General features: G+C 31.8%; 1 protein-coding gene across 1 annotated transcript in view; it reads right to left on the reverse strand.

The window, feature by feature from the left end:
• The window catches only part of LOC129235186 (E3 SUMO-protein ligase RanBP2-like), a 115,297-nt gene that overhangs the window by 404 nt on the left and 92,345 nt on the right, over positions 1–22,548 (reverse strand). Inside the window, exons 33-35 of the mRNA XM_054868881.1 lie at positions 17,910–18,161; positions 8,156–8,222; positions 4,190–4,237 (exon numbers count right to left, since the gene is read on the reverse strand). Coding sequence (XP_054724856.1) covers positions 4,233–4,237; positions 8,156–8,222; positions 17,910–18,161 — 324 coding nt within the window. The 3' untranslated portion in view covers positions 4,190–4,232. The remainder of the gene's footprint in view (positions 1–4,189; positions 4,238–8,155; positions 8,223–17,909; positions 18,162–22,548) is intronic.

Genomic DNA, 22,548 nt, shown 5'->3' on the forward strand with positions numbered 1-22,548 from the left:
AAAGACAACAAGTGTCCAGAGTTATGAAACAAACACTATTACTTTAAGCATATGCATCATATTTTGAATTTTGTTACGGACTGCATCCCCTTCCTTTCATCCCTCCCCTGCTTTTTCTTAAAGTAAAATCATGAGCAAACCTTAAATTCATTTTATCATAAAATAAAAGTGCTTTAAACAATGTTCTTTGTGTCAGTAAATTATCAAATAAAGAACAAATATAAAGAATTAAATTTCAAGGTATGGTTTAGCCACACCTTAAAATTTAAAATAAATAAAAACTTCCTGAAAATACTATAATACAAAAAAAAAAATAAGATTTGCTTGAAAATGGTTCTTTTAGGGACTAAAAGGAAAAACATAGGGAACTCGTTAAACAACCTGCAATTAATATAATAAATAGTACAAATTTAACAGGTGGTAAGAATTTTTTTTTTATTCCTTCTGTTTTAGAGCAGCACAAGTACTTTCATTAATCTTATCTTACTTAATGTTACTTACAGGGTTTATACTCTATTCGGATGAAAAAATTCCATGACTTTTTCATGACTTCATAAAAATTTTCATAACCTTAATTATATGAAGAGAATATAGCTATTTAATATTTGACTTGCGTGCCAATTTTTGAAATGAGCATTAGAAAAACTGCCGTTACTTCATTGAAGTGCTTACTTGTGATTGGAAAAATATCAATGTACCACCAAAAAAAACTAAACTATTCTTATTTGTCTTTATCATATAAACTTAAGTAAAGTAAAAGTACAGTAAATGGAACATAATAATGCTTAAATGTCTTATTTTTTAAAAAAATTATTGGCAGAAATATAATGAATGGGACAAAGGTTGACTGAGTTATTACTAAGTTTTAATAAAAGTGCTTCAAAAGTTTTTCTTAAATTACAACAGTGCATATAATCATCCACATAACTTGACAATATTTTGGTTCTTTAAAGTAAAGCCACATTCTTCAGTAAATTCATGTTTCTAAAATATATATTTACTAAAAAAAACATTCAGCAGTAAATAAATCTTCCGATTCAAATTTACTTGTTTACTTATTTGCACATTTTCAAATGTATAAAAATTAATAGGTTCAGAAATTAAGAAATATAGTGCTTGATTCTTGACATTGAACATAGCAGTAGGTTGCATGGATCAGTTTTGCGGGCTGTATGTTGGGCACTACTGTTTTAGGGTGTTAGAATTCCCTTATTTTTGTTTTCTATCACCCGACTAAAGATCTTTATTCTTTTAAAACTTCAACAAATTAAGATAAATTTTAAATAAATTTTATACGAGAGATAGAAACAAAATCAGATGCAATTTAATTGTGTTTTTTGAGTGGGCATGGCAAAATCAAGAACGTGCAAGTTCGCTACAACAGAATATAAAACATAAGTGTTGAAAATAATGGTAAATTTCAAATGAGTGATGTCCAAGCAGTAAAATCACATTGCAAAAAAAGGTCAGTGCTATAGAAATGGATGCAATGATATTTCAAAATTCAGATTTCTTTTTAGTATAGTTCAATTTTCCAACTTTAATAGCTTTTATGTGCAATACTGCTAAATCACTCAAGATTTCTAAAGCTCTTTAAGTTACTGTTACTTTCTCTTTGCTCAGGACATTTTTCTATGACTTTTCCAGATCTGAATTTTGCTTATTTGTTTTCCATGACTTTCCAGGAATTCCATGACCCATACTAACCCTGTACTTAATGTAATTAATTCCTTAATGTTCAAAAAAATTCTGGTGGCTTATTTTATGAATACAATATTTTTTGAAGCTCGATAATTGCTTGAATATCTGTGCAGACCTGCCAACCTCATGAGATGAAAAAACAGGAAATTGAGTTAAAATTTCAAGGGAGAAAAAAGGGAGACTTGAAACTAGAGATTCGGTACACTGTATATTCGACAAACAAACTGAATATTCCGTTCGGCCGAATACTTCACTATTCAGCAACCAAACAGAAAAAAAATTAAATGTTCAATAACTGGTAAACAAACTTATTTTTTTCAATACATTTAACAAAAGTTACAAAAGAAAAGTACCGCAGTACAAAATTAACTCGAGTTGTTAATTCATAATTTTATTACATTCAAAGTATTTAAATGTTTTTCAGTTTTTCTTAAATCTTATGACTCATTACATTAGTTTTACTAACTCATTTAAATATGAACAGTAACTGGGGGGGGGGGGGGAAATCAATGCTTAGTAGTAAAACTGCAAATTTTTTAAGTTAAATTCACAGCTTAAAAATAGGAAAACACTTAGAAATTAAAGTACCGCACAATTTAATATCCCTAAAATTTTACACAATATGAAACATGAAATATTGTTTAAAAACAACCTAATTAAAAGTCATTATTGTAATTAAAATTTAATAATCCTTTGCACTTAAAAAAAAAGTAAAATATCTGGAAACATTTGAATTTTATTCCTCAATTTTAATGATATTTTAAATATTCATCAGTTAACGAAGAGATTAACATAGTAGAAATCACATGAATAAATCGTAATTTGAAATGATATTTTACGCAACTTAAATTGGCATGTAAGGTAAATGCAAAATTCTTCATTTATGACCTAACATATAACAATGAGTATCAGTTGTCAAATCAAGAAAGAAGTTATCCATTTATGCAGAATTACAATCAAACATAAACCAAGTTAGTCATTTACTGTATTAAATTCATTTTGCTTTTGGAATGATTTAAGTCTCTAAATTTTGCCGAATGATGATCCCTATGCTGAATAGAACTCCAAATTTTGCCGAATGATGATAGATTTGCCAAAGAGAACTGCAAATTTTGACGAATGCTAGATTAGGCAACATTTTGCTAAATCATCAAAGTTTTTCGAATAAGTAAATTTTTGGGAAGTCAAGTGACCTCCTATTGGGGCATCTCTGGGTGACTAATGTGTATGAAGATGTGCAAAAGAAATAAAAGCAAGAAATTGCACAGATATATCTTGATACGAAATTGTTCTACCTGGATAAAAATTCCTGAAAGTTTTTGCCTGTTATAAAACTCATAGCAGCGTAATCATTTTGATCATACAGCCACAAGCAGTTGAGAATTAATTAACTAAACAAAACTCATATGTGTCACAATTTAACCAAAACAGATTTACTTTGAATTTAACAATGGATAATCATTAGCTTCAAAGCTTACAAGATAACAAATTTAGAAAATTAAGAAAAACCTTGAAAAACTCTTCTGTTGCACTTTCTATTGATTGTTGGTTATTTGATAAATGGCCAAATATAGCTACACTGTTTTCCTTAATGCTCTGGGAAGCAGGTAATGTTCCACAAAAGCATAGGAGCAACCTTTCAAAACAATGATGTGAGTTTATGCCTCTTCACTATGAAAGACAGCACGATATGAATACACATAACATTTGAGGCAGTGAGAAGCAAAGAGATATCAGTGCAAAAATTTTAAAATTTAAAGATAACAAGTACAAATGATAGAAGAACCTCTCCTTTGCTTTGGCACCAAGAAACAGTGCTTGTAGCCCTGGTAGGTGCTGCTGTACAGCATGATTTAGAAAAAATGTTTTAATGAAAGTCTACCTGGATCTGAACTTAAAACGGGGTTTACTCGAAACTTTAGAAAGTCCATTTACATTCCTTTGCCGCTCACTGCCTCACTTGTACTCAAGTAAATGTTTCCACAACAGTATTAGTTACTTTCAGAAAGAGTACAGGACCTTTGCAGTCTTGTGTTGAAGTTTTCTGAGACGCGGGACAATGTCACAAAATATGGGACTGTTCCTTGAAATCTGGGGACGTTTGGCAACCCTGTATGGCAGTGCCATTCATTAAAGTTTTTACCTTTTACAAATGAAAATCTTGATAAATCACGAAAGAATGATGTGAAAGTAAAAATAAAAAGCAAAAAAGGACAAATTAGTATTTAAATGTGAAACCGGGAGAAAGGAGCAGAAAACCGAAGTCTCCATTAAAAACGGGAGAGTTGACAGGTTTGTAGATGGCATGAAAGATCAAAATGGATAATAATACAGTTGGCTCTCTGTTTAACAACTTTCAAGGGACCACAAAAAATCGTCCTTAAATAGAATGCTTTTAACACAACAGTGGATCATCTGGGACCATGAAAAGCCATCGTTAAACAGAGAGCCAACTGTATATGTATATATGTAAACTAAAACAACTTACTTGAAAGATTCAACTTAATTCAGTAAGGCAAGGAGTTACATTTTCAGGCTGAAAAATATTAATTAAATTTAAAAAGCAATACTTAGACACAAGTCATAAAACACTCAAAAGTATTGTGAAAGTAAAGAACAATTACAAAAAACTCTGCATGGAGTTCCTCTTTTTTTTCAACACACTATACCATTCATTAAAAAAATACAAAATCTGCTGTATGTCAAACATAACAATCATCAACCAAGTATAAAAAAATAAATGTGAAATACGAGGCAACTTTTTTTAAAAATACATTAAGTATTTTTTAAATATATAAGCTTTCAGTAAGCAGTGTTAGTAATCTAAGCAGAAATACAAGCTAATTATTAGGAAAAAAAATACAGTCAAATCTTCTTAATTCAAACACACTTAAAACTAATTACTGCTAAGATAAACTACATTTCCGCCCCTGTCCTATTCTTAGTTTTTTGGATAAGACGAACTACAATTAAGACGAATTGATCGAAAATTATTTCACTAACACTAGAACGACTGACATTTTCTGTATACCTAGAAAGACTGAAGGGGCCAGTGTGGCCCCTACCCATTTTTGGGGTGAATTATTTAAAACATTCTTTCTGAGTGAGTCCACATGCCCGATGCACCTTTTTTCGTGACTAAATAAAAACTTAGTACACGATTATTTGTAGTGTTTCTCTCTTTCCTGGCCAAAAGGTTGAATCAGTTTTTCTTTCCAAGAGCAATAACTACCGTTATGCTGGTAAGCAGTCGGTACTGTTTATAGCATTTGGATCTCCAACTGGCTGTATAAAGCGGAAGTTACAGGTTAAACTAAAGTGATTCGCCTTTTTTTATGCTACAACAATTAGGAGAAAGGGAAAAAATATTTTTTTTAGAGGTAAAATAGCTTAGGGGCCACTGTGGCCCCTCCCGTCTTTCTAGGTATAGGGATCAATATTTACAGTACTATGAGACGAATGATTAAATAACTAAACAAGCATTCAAATAAGTACATATAATGAAAAGTCAGGAAGTTACATTAAGTTCTGTTAGAAATTATCCGAGTTATTAAACAACAAACTACGCGAGGGGCCACACAGGCCCCTCCGTCTTTCTAGTGTTGAGTGATTCAGCTAAGAGCGGAATTTTAGTCGCAGTCGCTTTAAGGTACCTGGGAGGTCATATTAATGTGGTTAAACTGTTTTATTTACAGAATTATTAAGGTGTTAAAACATAAAGAAAAGATTCTTAAAATCCTCGACAGAAGCTTCAAAATATGATTAAAAAGTTGTTAAAAAAGAACTAGAAATAAGTCAGTCCTTGAGTCTGTTTCTAAAAATTCCAAAATGGTCCAAATTGCTGTAGTCCCCATTCTCAACTTACCTTGAGGTTGAATAAAAAGATTGTACATTGACAATAATGCTCAAAAAGTTAAATGTTAACTTAATAGTTATAAGTTACAAAATAATATTTTTTTACTTGATTTAACTAAATATTTACTTGCTTTGCATGAAAGTGTTTGTGACCTGTTCAATGAAAACATTTATAAGAAAACTCTACTCACATAATGTTAATACAACCTTAATCCATAGGAGTGCTCTTTCCCATAGAAAACAAGCATTTGAAGCATCAGTCAGAGATGTCTCAAGCTGTTTTTTCTTATCAAATTTATGCACTAATTTATTACTAAAGAAATTTCATTTCCTGTGGTAGCACATGAAAACTCAAAAATTTTATGTTTTCTACAGATTATTTTTAGATTATAGTCTAGTTGAGAGTTGGAAGTCCAAAGTAAATTTGAACCAAAGGCAAACGTTTTGCAGCAAAAATTGGAAAAAAAAGGAAAAACAATAGAATAATTTCATTTATTTCATTTTCAATGGAAAATCTTACCATTATGATGCTTTCAACTTGTAAGTTCAAATTAACTAAAGAGTTTTGGAAACATATTTTGGAAAAACAATTATAAGTTTTGTGAATAATATTGCCTTTTAAAATGAGTGGCTGAGAAAATATAAAGTTCAAACTTGCACAGATGGAATGCAATCAGATTGAAATGCTCATATTCACAAAACTTGTGTGTGAGCTACTCTCGTTAGATATCTTTACTAATAATAAAGCTGAAAGTCTCTCTGTCCGGAGGATGTCTGGATCTCTGTGACGCGCATAGGCCTAGACCGTTTGGCCGATTTTCATGAAATTTGGCACAAAGTTAGTTTGTAGAATGGGGGTGTACACATCGAAGCGATTTTTCGAAAATTCGATGTAGTTCTTTTTCTATTCCAATTTTAAGAACAAAAATATCATAAGATGGACGAGTAAATTACGAAATTATCATAACGTAGAACCGTAAGTTGGGTACAAGCCAATTGGCGAGAAAATTCACCATATATTATTTGTAAATATACAGGCGAACCAAAAGACCTTTTAATTTTTCTATTATGGGCAAAGCCATGCGGGTACCACTAGTTTTAAAATAAAACAAGATGAAAGAGGCACTTAAAAGAAACCAATATTCTTGCATTTTCAACCAATGCCTCAAAATGAATGTATAGCTTTATTGTAAAGGCAGAAAATGAAATGAAAATCATTGCAAGAACAGAGACTAAACTCCAAAAAAATAAGGATCTTTTGCTATTTTAACACAATCCCCATATGCAAGTTCCTTACGTTACATACACGTAGATTAATTGGAAATAGAAACTGAAGAATAAAAGTTAAATTAATACTTAATACATAAATAGATACTATATGATTAAAACTTATTTAGGGAAAAATAAGGATTGTAAATAAAATAAGGAACAACCTTTGCAAGAATTTTACAGGGTTTTTCATCCCCTCAAATTCTTTAAATATAAGGATGTTACTCTTTTTTTTTTTTTTTTTTTGTTGTTGACTGAATTGAAAAACTTGGTGGCAGGCATGCACACAAACACAGCTGATGTGCTGCAATTTGAGCATTACTGCTTTATAACAGATAAGCTACATCCATTTTATTTCACCATAGTGAATTGAAATTTAAAAAATGCATATAATTTAACTGGGACAGTTAATTTGTTTTTCTGTTAGGGATCAAATTTTAGTCTACATTTACTACATGGCACAAAACAAATTTTGTGAGAGGATTACTTCAATATCCCTTCTATATTAAATGTAGAGTTTTCATAAACAATTATCGGTTATTTTGTGCGTAATAGGCATAAATTCAAAGGTATGTTGAAAGAGTGGTAATTTGTATAAGTCTATTAGGATGATCATTTGTTGTTTATAATAAATGACATTGAATATTGTGCAGAAAAAAACTTACCTCGTTCTTGCCATTATATGCAATGTATAACCATAATTAGAATGAATATTTATAGCTTTGGAGCAAGGTCATTATTCCTTCTGTGATTGATTGTTTGTCTGGTAAGATTGAATTGCTCATAAATTATTTGTTAAAACAAAAATTAATAAATGAAACCGTGAACAATCATGAGAACAAGGAAAACTGCACTGATCCTATATGCAATTAATGTTTGTGAGACAATGCTCAGTCACCATGAAAATAAAGCGGTGGTTTCTAATCCTTTAACATTAAAAAGCACAAAAGTAGAATTAAGCAAATAATGCCAAAAATTTAAAAAGGTATCGATTGCACTCTATGCTTTCAGTTACGCTCTTTAAGATTTTTATTTATAAAAAAGCTTTTCCATTTTATCCAATAGTTATGAGGATGATAGTAATAATAAATTAAAAACCATAAACAATTGTGCAAGACCAATATTAGTACAGTAGATAGTAGGATCATTTACTTAAGATGAATGTCTAGCTAAAATATGATTGTGAGTTTAAATTTATCGCTGTATGCTGAACTTGGATGAAAAAAAAGGGAAATGGCAAGTTTTTATCTGTAATCACTTAATTCTCCCAGATGAGCGAATGTTCCTGGAAGAGAAATTTCGTTGAAAATCACACATAATAATTTCTTACCAGTTGCCCCGGAAAGAAAAATATCTGTTTTTTCAACAATTTCAGAACTAACAGCCATTTCCTTTCCCTAAACAAAAAAAAAGCAATAAAATCAAGAAAATATCTTCTGTTAAAGCTTGAATTAATTACCATAACTTAAAATAAGTGTAAGATGGACTTGAGTGTTTGAAATTGTATCCACATTTTTATTAGTATTGAGTAGAAATGTTATTAAACTAAGAGTTTATTACAAAAAATAAGCAAACATGTTGATAAAACAAAGTATCACCTCCCCCCTGCCCATTTAATCTTGTCTTCTTGTTCTTTCTGTTTTTTTTTCTTCTTTTTCTCATTGAAGTTAATTCTAGGTGGGTATTTACTTTGTTCTTTTTTTTTTTGTTCCCCATAAAATTCCATATTTTGATGCACATTTTGTTTCATTTTTAGGGGTCTTAGGTTAGTATCTCCTTTTTCTCTTTAAAAGTTCTTTATTTTTGTCGTTTCTTAGGGACACCATTCAAATTTTTCATTCTTCTTCCTCAACTGCTTCTCTTGTCTGGCGTGAACGTGCTGATTGGTTCCTGTTGGCCACGAACCTTTGGTTACTCCTCTCTGATTGAGAGATTCTTTTTCCTGCCTCATTCATTGTCTGTTGAGCAAGAGCGGAGTGGACCCCCACCTAGTCGCAAGTCTACCCATGAAATTTGATCAAAGTTTCTTTCCATTGTCATATGGCGACAAGAAATCCTGAATTCCCATCGACAAAACTGAAAAATCTGTAATAGTTTGTTCTTTATAGTACTTTTGGTTTCCACCCTTGTCTGCCATTTTTTAAAATTTACTTTACTCGATGATGATTCAACAAAGTCCCCCCCCCCCCCGATGAACTGTTCCCCATCAATCACTCAATATGCTAAAATACCTTGATCTTCCATATATCAATCAGAAATTAACCATACATAATACATATACAGAGAAACCCCAATAGAAGACGAAAGCATGCCAAAGTTGACTTACAGAGATTCACAAATTTCAATTCTTAAGAGTTTTCTACATGTTTATTATTTAGTACTTACCATTCAAGTTACATAAGCTAATTTTGGTGAAAGTTTTTTCTTTTTAACACTAACAGCTACATAACAAAATAAATAGCATCAAATTATGAGGAATAAGCTATACGTTTTGAGAAAAGATAAGAGCCCCTTGTCAGCCAGGCAGATAAAAAAAAAAAACTCTACTTACACATACAGTGAAGCTTTGTTTATACGTTTCTCTTTTACACGTTTTTATGAATTTTAAGTTTTTTCATTTATATGCTTCTTTCATAAATCCCTTCAAAAATGTATAAACGGTGCTTCACTGTATTTGGAATACACGTGTCATGGTGCAGTCTTTTTCAAAGGGAATCACTACCCAGCAGGGCTGTTCGATTTTAGCCAGGCCAAAAAAGGCTGGCAGGTTTATTTAGGTAGAAACTGCTTAAAAAAGCCGGCTTTTTAAAGATTTTTTTTTTGTATTTTTATTGTAATTTAATCAAAACCAAATTATCTTTGTATCCCTAATGCAACTACTAACTACATTAACTCAAATACTTTAAAACAAGAATAAAAGTTCAGTAGTTGTTAAATAATGTCATTCAATACAAAAAAAAGTTGTTCTATATTAGATTCAAAAGATAACATAACACTGCTGCTGTCATACCAGTCATTTGGTTCAGATTTTAAATAACAATGCACTTGTAGTCCAGACAAATTAGGTCATGACCCAAGCATTCAAAAAGAAAAGAATCTGCACCTATACTACGTTGTTCAGTATCATGAAGAGATAACATACCAAAAAGTCCCAAGGGTTTGAGAGTCGGGTTTGGGAGTTACGGGGAAGCAAAGAAGGGGCTGAAAATGCTGATTAGTGCCTTATTTCAATTGTATCTCCAACAATATTCCTTTTCACGATAGTGCAATTGAAGAAAAAATAAAAATGGTGCATATTACTTAATATTTTTACACAGGTCTGTCATTCTAGGGGGGGGGTCATATTTTTACACAGGTCCCCCCCCATTTTAGAAATGCAATATAAACGTGCAAAAGGTTTAATGCAGGAATTTCATTGTTTTTATATGACATATGTGAGTGTATTTCCTTTGCCCCCCTCTCCCCTTCCCCCAAGTTTATAAACTACCGAGCCTAATTAAGTCAAAATACAAGTTTCTGCGTTATTTCTGCTACATTTCAATGCTATTTTGCTAAATGTTACCCCAAATGAAGTAGAATGAAGTAAAGTTCTTTGGAAACATAATCCAGACCAAGGGTTGGCAACCTAAGACCCGGGGACAGCAATAGAAACACATTTGTATGTCTATCTACCCCGCTGGAGAAAACTAATTAAAAAACTCGATTGAAATAAACCAAAATGTAGAAGTATTTTGCAATTTAAAAACTGCGTCTTTTGCTAAATGAAGTTATTTGAAATAACTAATATGGAGAACAAATCGTGAATATATTAGACATATACGCACATCGAAAAAAAAGAAAAAACTCATTGTTCCTAAAATTGTTTTAATTCAAAAACTGTTACTACACAGTTTTTAGTATTAAACTATTATCCTGTTGCTATAATAGACTGAATATAATAGACTTGCTGTAATAGACTGAAGGTTATAGTCTGCATTTTCAAAAACATACTAAATATATCCATGCTCCAGTTTGATATCATCTTCTAAAGATACAGACCTTTCGAAGTTCATTACTTCGTTGTATGAAGAACCCCATTTTGGACACATCAACAAGTAACCTTGATCTGAATCTTCTATGTAAATACACAGCTGTACTAAACTTAATAAGTGATAGGAAGGAACATGGTCTTGTTGAAGTAATTATGGAATGCGAAATAGCAGTCATTTTCCTGTCCATACTTTTCTTAGTTTCTTTTGTTTGATTTTTGGGTTTAATGATTTGGAAGATCAACAACAGGAGAAACTGTGGAATCAACTTGATGGTTTTGTTTTGAATTTCTTTAAAGGAAGAGAACTGTGAACAATCAAAAACTTGATTTTTTATGGGATGTCTTATCAACATGGAAACTGTTTCGATAATTCTTTTTTCCTCTTCAGTTTTGCCTGTGTTTCGGTTTTCGTACCATTTATCGGCAAGTATTTTAGATACAGTGTCTCATTGAAACAAATTACATTCACACCGGTAATTGTCGTGATATTAATGCTGTCACCATAGTGTTCCATGAGTTTTCTTTTTAAATGCTTGTCATGGTACGGCTCGACACTAGCAGGTTTTCCTTTTAATAGAACACTTAAAATTAAAAACCAGTTGAACTGAGTCCATTTTTTAAGTATAATTTTTCGAAAAAAATCCATCTTTTAGTTTTTCGCTGAAAGCAGAGGGGCAGAAATTGATTTCTTACTTATAAAGTTGATAATTTTAATGTCTTACGTCGTATTCGAATAAATAGTTTCACAGGGTGAAACTCGTAATTTCAATTTGGCGTAGTATTTTTGTTTTTATTTTTACAAAAGGTCGAACACTGCTAAAGAAAAATCTACCTTTCAGCATACAATGAAAAGTTTTTCTGCACAAAAAGGATTCCCTTGAGGTCTGAATTTTTCTCTCTAATACTTTTTTTATTTTTAGATTATGCTTAGTTATCTGAACGGAGTCAAAGCTTAAAAAAAAGAAAGAACGATCCTCAATTAATAGTAAACTTATATGAGTAATTAACTGGGGCCTGCATAAAGGAGACGAAAAGCCAAGGAGCATTCCTGTCCCATTTATTTTATTGCCTTATGTGTGTTATCTGTTGTATGTTATGAGTATACGTAGTATGTAATATTAATCTATATTAGCTATAATGGCGGACCCGAATTTCAGTTAGCTTATGGTCGAACACTCTGCAGAAAAAAACTTATCAATTTAACCAAATAACTAAGTTCAGTTCCTCTCCATAATAGCAACATCTTTTAAGTTCCAAGTGCTTTTAAGCTTTATCAAAAAAAAAAAAGTTTAATTGTGATTTTTTTTCGGCAAAAATAAAGCAAAAAATTGTGTTAGAATTTTGCTTTAAAAAACAAAAATTCTGTATAAGAACTACAGGCTGCATCAAGGTTTTGCAAAAGCAAGGGGCAATTCCAAAAGATTGAATTTTAGACTGTAGGTATATTTTTCGTCATTAGCCGGCCCGATAAGCTTTAAAAGGCCGCCTGCCTTGTCTAGGGGTCAGATAAGTCAATGGCGACAGGAAGGTCTGGGTTTGAATCTCGGCTCGGGAATGGACATACTTTCTCCTGTCCTTGTCATTTCTTTGTGTGAATGTGTTGTTGTGCTGTGAATAGTTCCCTACCCTATAAACTGGTCCTTATGGTATGTGTGTACTGTAAAAGTCGGACTTCACACCTAATTACGATACAGTTGGAAAAAAGAAGCAACGCACCCCGAAATGCCAGCCTAGCTGGCACACGACAACATGAGCTTTAAAATGAGGAGAAGGGGGGGGGGGGTGCTGGGGATTTCTTCAAGAAACAAGAAATATCTTGCATACCGACAAAATCATAAACCACAGAAATTTTTATGAGATAAGTTATTGAAGAGAAGTGCTTTTATTTTTGAAAATTTATACAAATTGCTATAGCAAGCTGCTTGAACCATTATGGCTTAGATGGCAGCAAGTGTTCATCATTTAATCGAACGCTTAAAATACAAAATTAGTTGAACTAAGTTCTGTTTTTAAGCGTAGCTTTTCAAATATAGTAAAAATGTGACTGGCTATTTATTTTTTGCCATAAGAAGAAAAAAAAATATTTTACCCATTAAGTTGTCAGTAATTTTAGTGTTTTACTTTGTATTCTAACAAATATTCATAGGTTAACTAAATGAAAAGCGTAATTTTAATTTGGGGTAGAAATGTTTTATTTGTACAAAGGTCAAAAAGTCATTAGAAGAATCTAAATTTCAGTATATAATTTTTTTTTTATGAGCAAAAAGTTATTCCATTTTAGCCTGAAATCTTAAACTTGATTCATATATTTTTGCTTACATTATGCTTTAGTTTTCTGACAGGGGCCAAAGCTTGAAAAACAAAAAAACTCCATACAATTAAGAATCAATTTAGCTACAGGTTGCATCAAGTTTTCATTCCAGCAAGGAGCGTTTCCATCACATTAATTTTATTACCTTACTTGTGTCATTTATTGCGTTCAAGTGTTCATGTAATGCGCGATATGTCTAATTTTCTGATGCAGATTGTCCGAGCTGGGCCCGAACACTCGTTCTTCTGGTTACCATTCGAACGCTGTGCTGATCGAGTTATTCAGCTCTGTTTGTCGTACCGGGTGGCGACAGGAGCTACGAAAAAAAGTTCCCTGACTTTTCCCTGATTAAGTTCACTGAATTTTCCTGATTTACGTTACCAAAGATAATGGTTTCTTTCCTTTACATTATCTGAAAACCATTGCACATTAAATAAAATGCAGTGTTTAAAACGTTTTAAGCTATTAATTAAAAATATATTTTGAAAAGAAGTTCCTTTTTTAGTAAAAATAGTATACTAAATTATCTACAGAGAAATATGATAGGAAATCGAAAACAAATACTTTACTTCCAGTAACCAGTTAACATAAGAACTCTAAGAAATTATTAAAACCACGTTAAAGACATATCTAGTTATGATAAAACTAAAAAGTTTATTTGGAAATATTTTTGAGCTGAATTTTCAAGCAGTATAATTGTTGCTGCAAGAATAACAAGTAATAGTGAAAGCATAGAAGTAATGCAGGTTTACTTAAGTAAATAATAGAAATATTTATGTAAAACAAAACCTTTTAACAACCAGTCATATTGAGTATATTCTTTAATCAAGAACTTAGGTTTTAATGAAGGAATACAGTATTTTAACTATTAAAAATATTTACTTACGTACAGAACTCAAGAACGATTTCATTATGAGTTGAAGAATAAATCTTTTGTAATGAATATTAAAATGCAAAAAACAATTACTAATTTCAAAATATTTGAACTTGATTTTAAAATAAAAGAATTTTTAAGTCTGAAAAAAAAAACAGCCTTCTTATAATCCCAGGGAGGTGAAAACGAATAATATGATGGCTAAAAATAAAGTCGATTTTCATTTAACATTCAATTTTAGCAATTGATCCGAAAATGCCAAGTAATAGCTTTTAAGCGTTTAGTAGTATCAATTTAGAAAAACAAAGATTCTTTCTTGAAATAATGATGCTAGTTACTTCAAGGCAATGATAAAAGCAAAGGAGCCATATTATTAATGAAGGCTTCCTTAGGATGGTTCAAAAAAACTTTTTCAGCTTACTCAAATTTTAAGACGGTGCTCAATGACCCCTCAATTTAACATAAGGCGTACCATAAAAAATATGACAAATTTAGAAACATTTAATTTCCCCAGCCATTTTTTGTAAATAATTGTTTTTTTTTTTTTTGCAATTTATATGCATAATACTCATATAGATTATAATATGTAGCGTTGTTTTTCCATTTCAATGTATTTTTTAACCCGCCTCCCCATACTGATAAAGTTTGGGGGAGGGGGTTGAGCACCCTCTTTCAGTTGAAATAGGAAGCTAAATTCTTCCAGTATATTGCTAGCCATAAGTCTAAAAATATTGAGGGGTGTCCTGGTATCTGGGAGAAACTTTTTTTTACATGTATTTTTGAACCACCCTAGGCTTCCTCTTTGCCTCTTGGGTTGTTTATTTTCCGTAGCATGGAGCGCATGGCAGAAAAATTCAAGCTACGTAAAATAAACAACTTTACATACACAGAAGCTTAGGAAGTTCATCCTGTGGTTAATAACAAGATTCAATACTTTGACCTTGAGGAAAAAAGGTGCATAAATATGAATCAGTGTATAATCGCACATCACTAATTTTACTTTTTTAAACAAATAATTGGCGGAAAATGCACAGGAAAAAAGGATAAAAAGCAAATTTTGAAAAATTTTCATCATTTGATCAATTTTCCCTGAATTTTTATTATTTTTCTGAAATTCTCTGATATTTCCCTGATCAATAAAGTTCCCTGACTTTTCCCTGATCACCCTGATCTGTCGCCACCCTGTCGTAGCGCAAGTTAAACTTATAAATTTAACGGAAAACCTAAGTCTGGTGCTTTAAAACAGGTTTTTTTTGACAGAAAAACAATTTTGAGAATCGTGGGTCCATTTTTCGTCATTAGCCTGCACGTTAAGCTTAAAAATGAGGTGTAAATCAAAGAAATCGATCAAGAATTGAGGAAGGAACAAAACACAGGCAACAGAAATAATATATAAGGCTGAAAAGGAATAGTGTTGAAGATACAGTTGAAATAAAGTACTAATCTGCATTTCAGCAACCTCTTTGCCCCCCCCCTCCCCCGTAACTCGACGCTCAAACTCTTGGGACTTTTTTGTATGTTATATCCTCATGATACTGAGCAACATTGTATAGGTGCAGATTCTTTTTTTTTTCTTTTTAATGTTCAGGTTCGGCCCTTCTTCAACCTAATTTGACTGGACTATTACACTTTTTCCTTTAATTACCAAAACTGTTTCGTACTTCCTGAAGAAAAGTGAAAAACTTATCCGGAATCATATAGATCTACAATTGTTAATAGGTACATAACATAAATAGTTGCCTCTGTGCTAAAAATTGAGCCAACTGATCGATGAGTCTTTTGAAAATTTTTACTTTGGGCAGTATATTAGCGGGTACTGGTAGTTTAATATTTTTTGGGTTTTGAAAGTATACTTGTTTATGGAAAGAAGGAAGTATTTGAAACAGGTCAGTGATTTCAACCTGTAGAAAAAAAACAGGATGGTTTTTTGGTTTAAACTACTTGTGTCATGTAGTTTTCATATATAGTAATGTGTCAATCTATTGCAGCAGAAATCTAAATATGATTTTTAAAGAATGCAGAATATAGGTCTGTTTTACAAATACACATCAAGATTGATAAAAAACATTAATAAGCATGGGCAGATTTATAGGGGGGAGGGGAGCGTAACTTAATATATCGTAGGGAATTAAAGTATACTTAATTTTGCAAAGAAAAAAGGAGGATCATCCAACAAAAGGGTAAGGGTTTTTTCAGAAATGAGTTGCAGTTTTTGTGCACATATTCCTTTTATCATTTTACTTTCAGCGAACATAATGTTTTATTACTTAAATTGCCTTTTGTTAGCTTGTTAAAATGTATCGAGATCATTATTATAAGGAATTTATTATAAACAAAAAAGACCGGCTTTTTTTCAAAAAAGGCCAGAAAAGAATGACTTTTCTAATAAAACCCAGCCGGCCTGGCCTTTTTTAGAAAAGGAAGGCTTTTTTGCAGCTTTGCTACCCAGGGTACTTCTCGCCTCCAACACATTTCTTATAACTTCTCCTACCACACAGGGGATTGAGGATGACTACCCAGGCTAGAGTAAGAATCCTTTAAAGAGCTCTTTCAGGAATGATTGAAGAAGACATCTTAATGTAAAATTCTTGGGAAGGGTCCAAGCAAAATAATATCAGAAGAAAGAGATCAGCTAGAACAGCAAATGAAGGTCTACGTACTGTACAGTAAACTCCCGATTATCTGCGGAATTGGGCGACACAATTGCTGCAGATAATAAAAATCGTGGATTAAACGCAAAAATGAGGGACAACGAAGTTAAAAATTATTCTTCCTAAAAAACACGGCTGTATTGATTCATAGTACTTTGTACAGTGAAAATATATGCAGTACAGTAAAAATGTTTTGCATTTTTGCACAATGGAACTTAACATCAATAAAGAATAAGGGCATCATGTACAATGAAGAAAGTGCAAAAAATAATATTTTAATAAATAAATGAAACAAAAACTATAAGTTTAAATTTACAGTTTTTAGAGAAAAAACCATTGGTTTTGGCTTAGTGGTGCCAAAATATGTTTTCCTGATTATTAAATGACTCGCGGATAATCGGAAGTTTACTCAAGGAATGTCATAAAAGTGAGCCAAATGAGAGAGTTTATTGCTTGTTAAAATTATCTCTGGGCCAACTGTTGGAAAAATAAATGCAAACTTACCGGGATAGTCGAGTTACCAGAATTTCACAATGTCTGTGTGTGTTTGTAAAATAAAATTTATTCGCTACTGTAAAACTTAATTGCATACAACAAAGTGTTAAAATAGACTACTTGATACAGATTAAGCCTTGAAGATAATAGCTTGATACGAAAAATGACATAAATTTAACATTGTTTTGTTACAAAGAACAAATAAACAGCCTTTTTGGAATGTCCCAACAAGTGCATACCTGACGCCTTACAAGTTGTGTGCACGAGATGTTTATGTTCTATGACTAACCATTTGTATGTTACAACTGTTGTGTTGTTGATAAATACATACAAATGCATCCTCGTAGATACAAAGGTCACAACAAATGTCATAAATTTCAATTCACATAAATACATTCAAAACATCATGTTAAAAAAAAAAAAAAATCCATTAGGGACAATTAAAATGGAAATTTATGATGAAATTTGAGTAATAAATTTTTCAATGGCAATTCTCCTCTTTCATTGTACAAGGAAGTAAAAAGTGCACAAATGAATGTTGTCCAAGTAGCCCAAAATTTTAGTTGCTAAGAATTTATTCGAAAATGCAAGTTTTCAGTAATCTGAGGTGACTTGAGCCGCAACAACCTTGGATTTTTGAAACTCAACTGCATAATGTATTTCAAGTATAAACAAACAACATAATGTAGTATGATAGCTTTAAATGAGAGGAAAAAAACATACTTCTTGGAAATATTTCTTGAATTCTTGTAAAGATTCATTTGAACTAAAAGAAGCACGGAACTGCCGCTTTTTAGGTGGGTCTAGACTCAGATCAATAGCTGCCCAGATACCTTTATTCTTTTCAGTCCTTAAGCATGTCTGAATAGCAATCACATGTTCGCCCAAAATAACATCTTTGTAATCTGTCATTAAAATTTTGTATCCGAAGATTGTATCATCATATAAAATTTGCAAGGTTCCAGGACCCAAAACCTAAAACAAAGATTCAGATTAACTTTTACATAAATGCTTATAAAAATTTTTAAAATCTTACAATAGCAGACAAAAGCAAGTACATCTCAACACTAAATTGAGGTATAGAAATCATAAGTATAAATAAAGAAGTAAAAATTTAAGCTTTTGTATCGAGTTACAGAAAATTATGTTTTTTATAATATAGAATAGCATCATCAGGGGTTGATTTAGGTTTTTATTTTTTGATCCACATTTTAAGTAGGGGGAAAAAAAGAGAAATTCTTACTAATATTTTTCTTGTTGTAAAACAGAAAGAAGAAAAAATACATTTTTGACTTTTTTTTTTACATACAGAGAGCGTGCATACATATTTTTAAAATATTTAATCTCATAATCTTGTTTATAAGAGAATAAATATACATTGTGCTTTCCATAACATTTTAAGGGATATTTCGGCAGACTAAAGGCACAATCGTCCATAGAAAAAAACGTCAGGAGACTAGATCTTTTCCAGTTAAACATTTAGGCCATGCTTCATCAAGGGTATCAATATATTTCCATTTATCTCCGGCAAAGTAATTTTTATACAGGATTCTGCAGTATGTCTTACGTCAAATCACATCCCTTGGCAAAAGGTTGAATATTACGTTTGTTAGCTTTTTTAAGTTCTAAATCTTGGTTTATTATTTTACTTACTATTGCTACTGAAGTCAATGGCAGCTTGTGCCTTGAAAAAGTGAGGGGGCCAGATCATGGGTACACACATGCTCCCCCCCCCCCCAACATTTTTTTTAATATTAAAATTTTCTTAAATTGTTTTTTTGTGTTAAATTAATAAAATTAAAAGTAAATCACAAAAGATATTAATCTCACGTTTATTTCCAGTACCCTTTCTGGCTCTGTAGTATGTCTCCCTTGCAGCACTGGTAGGGGATTGCAAGGGAGGCCCTTTCACCCCCAGGCTTTTCAAAATAAATTTTAATAACAAAAATTAAATTTTACTAAACAAAGATGAAAATACATCTCAGTATTCACTTTAAAATAAATAAAATTAAATTAAATAAGCTAAATTTAAAAAAACTAAAAATAAATAAATTAAAAAACATAGTAAAAAAATCCTTAGTGATTTACATGCGGGTATACCTTTCAGCATATGAATCTGCCGGCGAACATGGGCGAGATTCAGAATTTTTATGCAGACAAAGAAAGAAAAAAAAACCGAACTCTTTTTATCTTCTTCAAATTGTTGATAACTCTTGTCACATTTTCTTTAAAACTACATGAGCAGTAATTTAGAACAAGTAATAATTTCTGTGTAACAATGGGAAGACATTTTTTGAATAAAAAAAATAATCTTATAACGATATACGCACACACATACATACAACACAACACACAACAATGGCACAAATAGAAAATAATTTTTAAGGTGGGGCAGGGGGGGGGGGAGGGCATAGTAGGAAAAAAATCTCATCTCAATTTGATTTGCTCATCATCAAATCTTTCAATTTTGAAACTTGTAGTTTAAAAAACGCAATTTTAGATAGTCTTTGTTGATGTATGTGGTACAGGGGACTCCGCGGAAATGTGTAGAAGTTGAAGCCTTAAAACACGGTTTTAGCCATATTTACTGACGTTAAAGTAAGGGATGGAGCTCCGAGACTCTCCTCGATCATTTTCCCCCTCTTTTTTGAAAAATAAATAGAAATCTATTCCTTCTCGTTCCAAAAACGCAATTGTAGACAAACTTTGAAGATTTTTACGGGAAGGGGTTCTGGAACACTCCCATGGAATTTTTTTTTTTTTCAAAATTGAAGTCCTAAAAGCTTAAGCACAATATTCTATGATATTATGAGGAGGAGTTCAGACAATTCCACCTAAATTTTTCATAAGTGTGGCTGTTTAAAAAACCTATTTTTTGATGATACTAAAGGAAGTAGGTTGGGGGACAATTCCCGAACATTTTCTAAAAATGAAGTCTTAAAAACGAGATTGTAGGACCATATTTGGTAAGATAAGAGACAGCGATCTTTCGAAATTGAAGCTACAAAAAAGCAATTTTAAGTGATTTTCGAACGCAATTTTAAGCGATGTTGTAAAGTAATCAGCGACTTTCCCTGGAAATTTTGCGAAATTGAATTGAACAGTTTTTATTTTAATCATATAGCAACTTTATAAAATTTCAGGGAAGAATAAATTGCGCTTTCTTGTTCTCAGTGCGTTCTCTATTTATCGCACCACTTCTACAAAATCAGTTTAAATCTTCAAGTCATAAAATACACACACCTACTTAATTATGCTCAAATTAAGAAAAAACATTGAATAAAGAAAGCTGCAGCAAATACTTTCTTTCTAAAGAAAGAGGCTGAATTTTCTGTGGAGAGAAAAGTCGATTGTTGGGAAAAGAGTTTTACAGCAGTCATATTCTAAGAGGAGTAATTTTCAAATCTTTTGTAAAATCCCCAGAATTATGGGCCAAAAGACAATTTTAGCCATTCTCTTTGGTCTGGTCAAGGAGGTTATGGCCATCTCTGAAGTTCATCTGATCTCTGGGAGGGGCTTAAACCCCTTAGCCCCCTTTGTGGGTGCGCCACTGAAAGGAACAAACGGTCAAATCTTGTGCAAATGAAGGCTTTTTTTTTGTTTACTCTATGTTGTTTATTTTACATAGCATGAATCGAGTAAGAAGAACATTCAAGTATGTAAAATAAACAACATACAGGCAGGATAACTGTATTTGTGAAACCTGCTACGAATATCTTAGATTAATGGTCTAAGGCAAATATTGAGGTTCAATGTGCTGGTGTTGAGGGGGGGGGGGACCACAAATAATCTGCACCTCTTTTTTTTTTAAAACTTTTTTAGCAGAAAATCCACAGGACATTATGGTACAATCCTTTTTTTTTTAAATTTCAAGCAGGTATACACACACACAAAAAAAAAAAAAAAAATAAATAAATAAAAAGTTAATTATTTTCTCAAAAAAGTGAGGGGGCCCGGGCCCACTCTGGCCCCTCCCATGAGCCGTCACTGACTGAAGTGATTCAAGTTTGCAACTTGTTACCCCCCCCCCCCCCCAGTGATCTCACTTAGGAAACAGAACGTACCTTTATCAAGCATTCATTTGGAGTCGTCTTTCCAAATAGAAGTGCGGTTTGACAGGATTTCTCTTACTGATAAATGATATTGCTTATTTTTCACTTTGGAATTTTTATAGCACGTGTCTCACACCATTTTTAACTACGGAATAGGAATATTTTTCTTCGGAAAGCCAAAAATGTAGCCTTCTATCCAAAGTTTGTTTACATGTGGACATTTTGAGAGAGAGAGAAAAAATATAAATGTAGCAGACAATAGTTATTATTTCCAATTAAAAGCTGCTGCCAGCTTTTTCTCAACAAAAATTTTCTTTTTGCGAATAATTCATAGAAATTGTTCTGAAAACGTGCAAACACCCTCTATATTTTTTGTGAAAAAAATCCTGTAATACTGAATACAAAGTTCAGCTACTACAAATCTGACCTGAAATCCCTTTGGCCTAAAGGACTTTACTGAGAATGATTTTTTTTTTCAGATGCTTTAATTTTTAGACAAATTGATTGATCTTATCAGTGATGCAAAATCTATTTTAACAAATGAAATTTTGTGAAAAGTCTAATTTTAAGGTAAGACATTTTGTGAAATAGCTGCTTCTACAATAAAGAATTCTACGAAGGGGTCATAAGGCGGAAATAATTTGTATCTGAATCAACCCCTGATCGTATTCATAATTTGGTTTTCATTTTATAAAGCATGAGACTTATGACACGACTGATTTTTCAACCGTTGGCTCACAAAAAAAAAAAAAGATCAAGAGTAACATAAGTCCAAACAATTTGAAAGTGAGCAAATTTAATCAAAAATCAATACTTATAACTCCTGCTCAAGATTCATGATCATATTTCAAAGCTCACTCACACTGTAAAGTTCTAGAAAAAGAATTTTGAATAGTCACCACTGGCTACCAATGTTACAAAAAATGGCAGCCACTTTTTCATCTGTGGTAGCTATTTTAAAAAATGTAAATAATACGCAACACAACAGTAAATCACCTATTTGCTTTTAGTTATATTATCAACAAATTAAGGGATTCTGATACTCAACAAAACCAAACAAGATTTCAATGCATATATTTTTTCAATATGAGGATATCATAAAAGAAAATAGATAATTTTTAAAAATAATATTTATTAAAAACTGGATGAAAGCAAATGTGAGAACTCATACAGACCTTGGTTTATTTATTAGTCGGAAATTAATATATATATATATATATAACTTTAGTAAAGGTTACTGAATCCGAAAGCATTTCGGTGATCTCAAATAATAATCCTTATTCAGCAAACATGGCTGATGATTCAGCAAA

This window comes from Uloborus diversus, chromosome 2 (assembly GCF_026930045.1).
Source record: "Uloborus diversus isolate 005 chromosome 2, Udiv.v.3.1, whole genome shotgun sequence".
NCBI classification, from domain to species: domain Eukaryota; kingdom Metazoa; phylum Arthropoda; class Arachnida; order Araneae; family Uloboridae; genus Uloborus; species Uloborus diversus.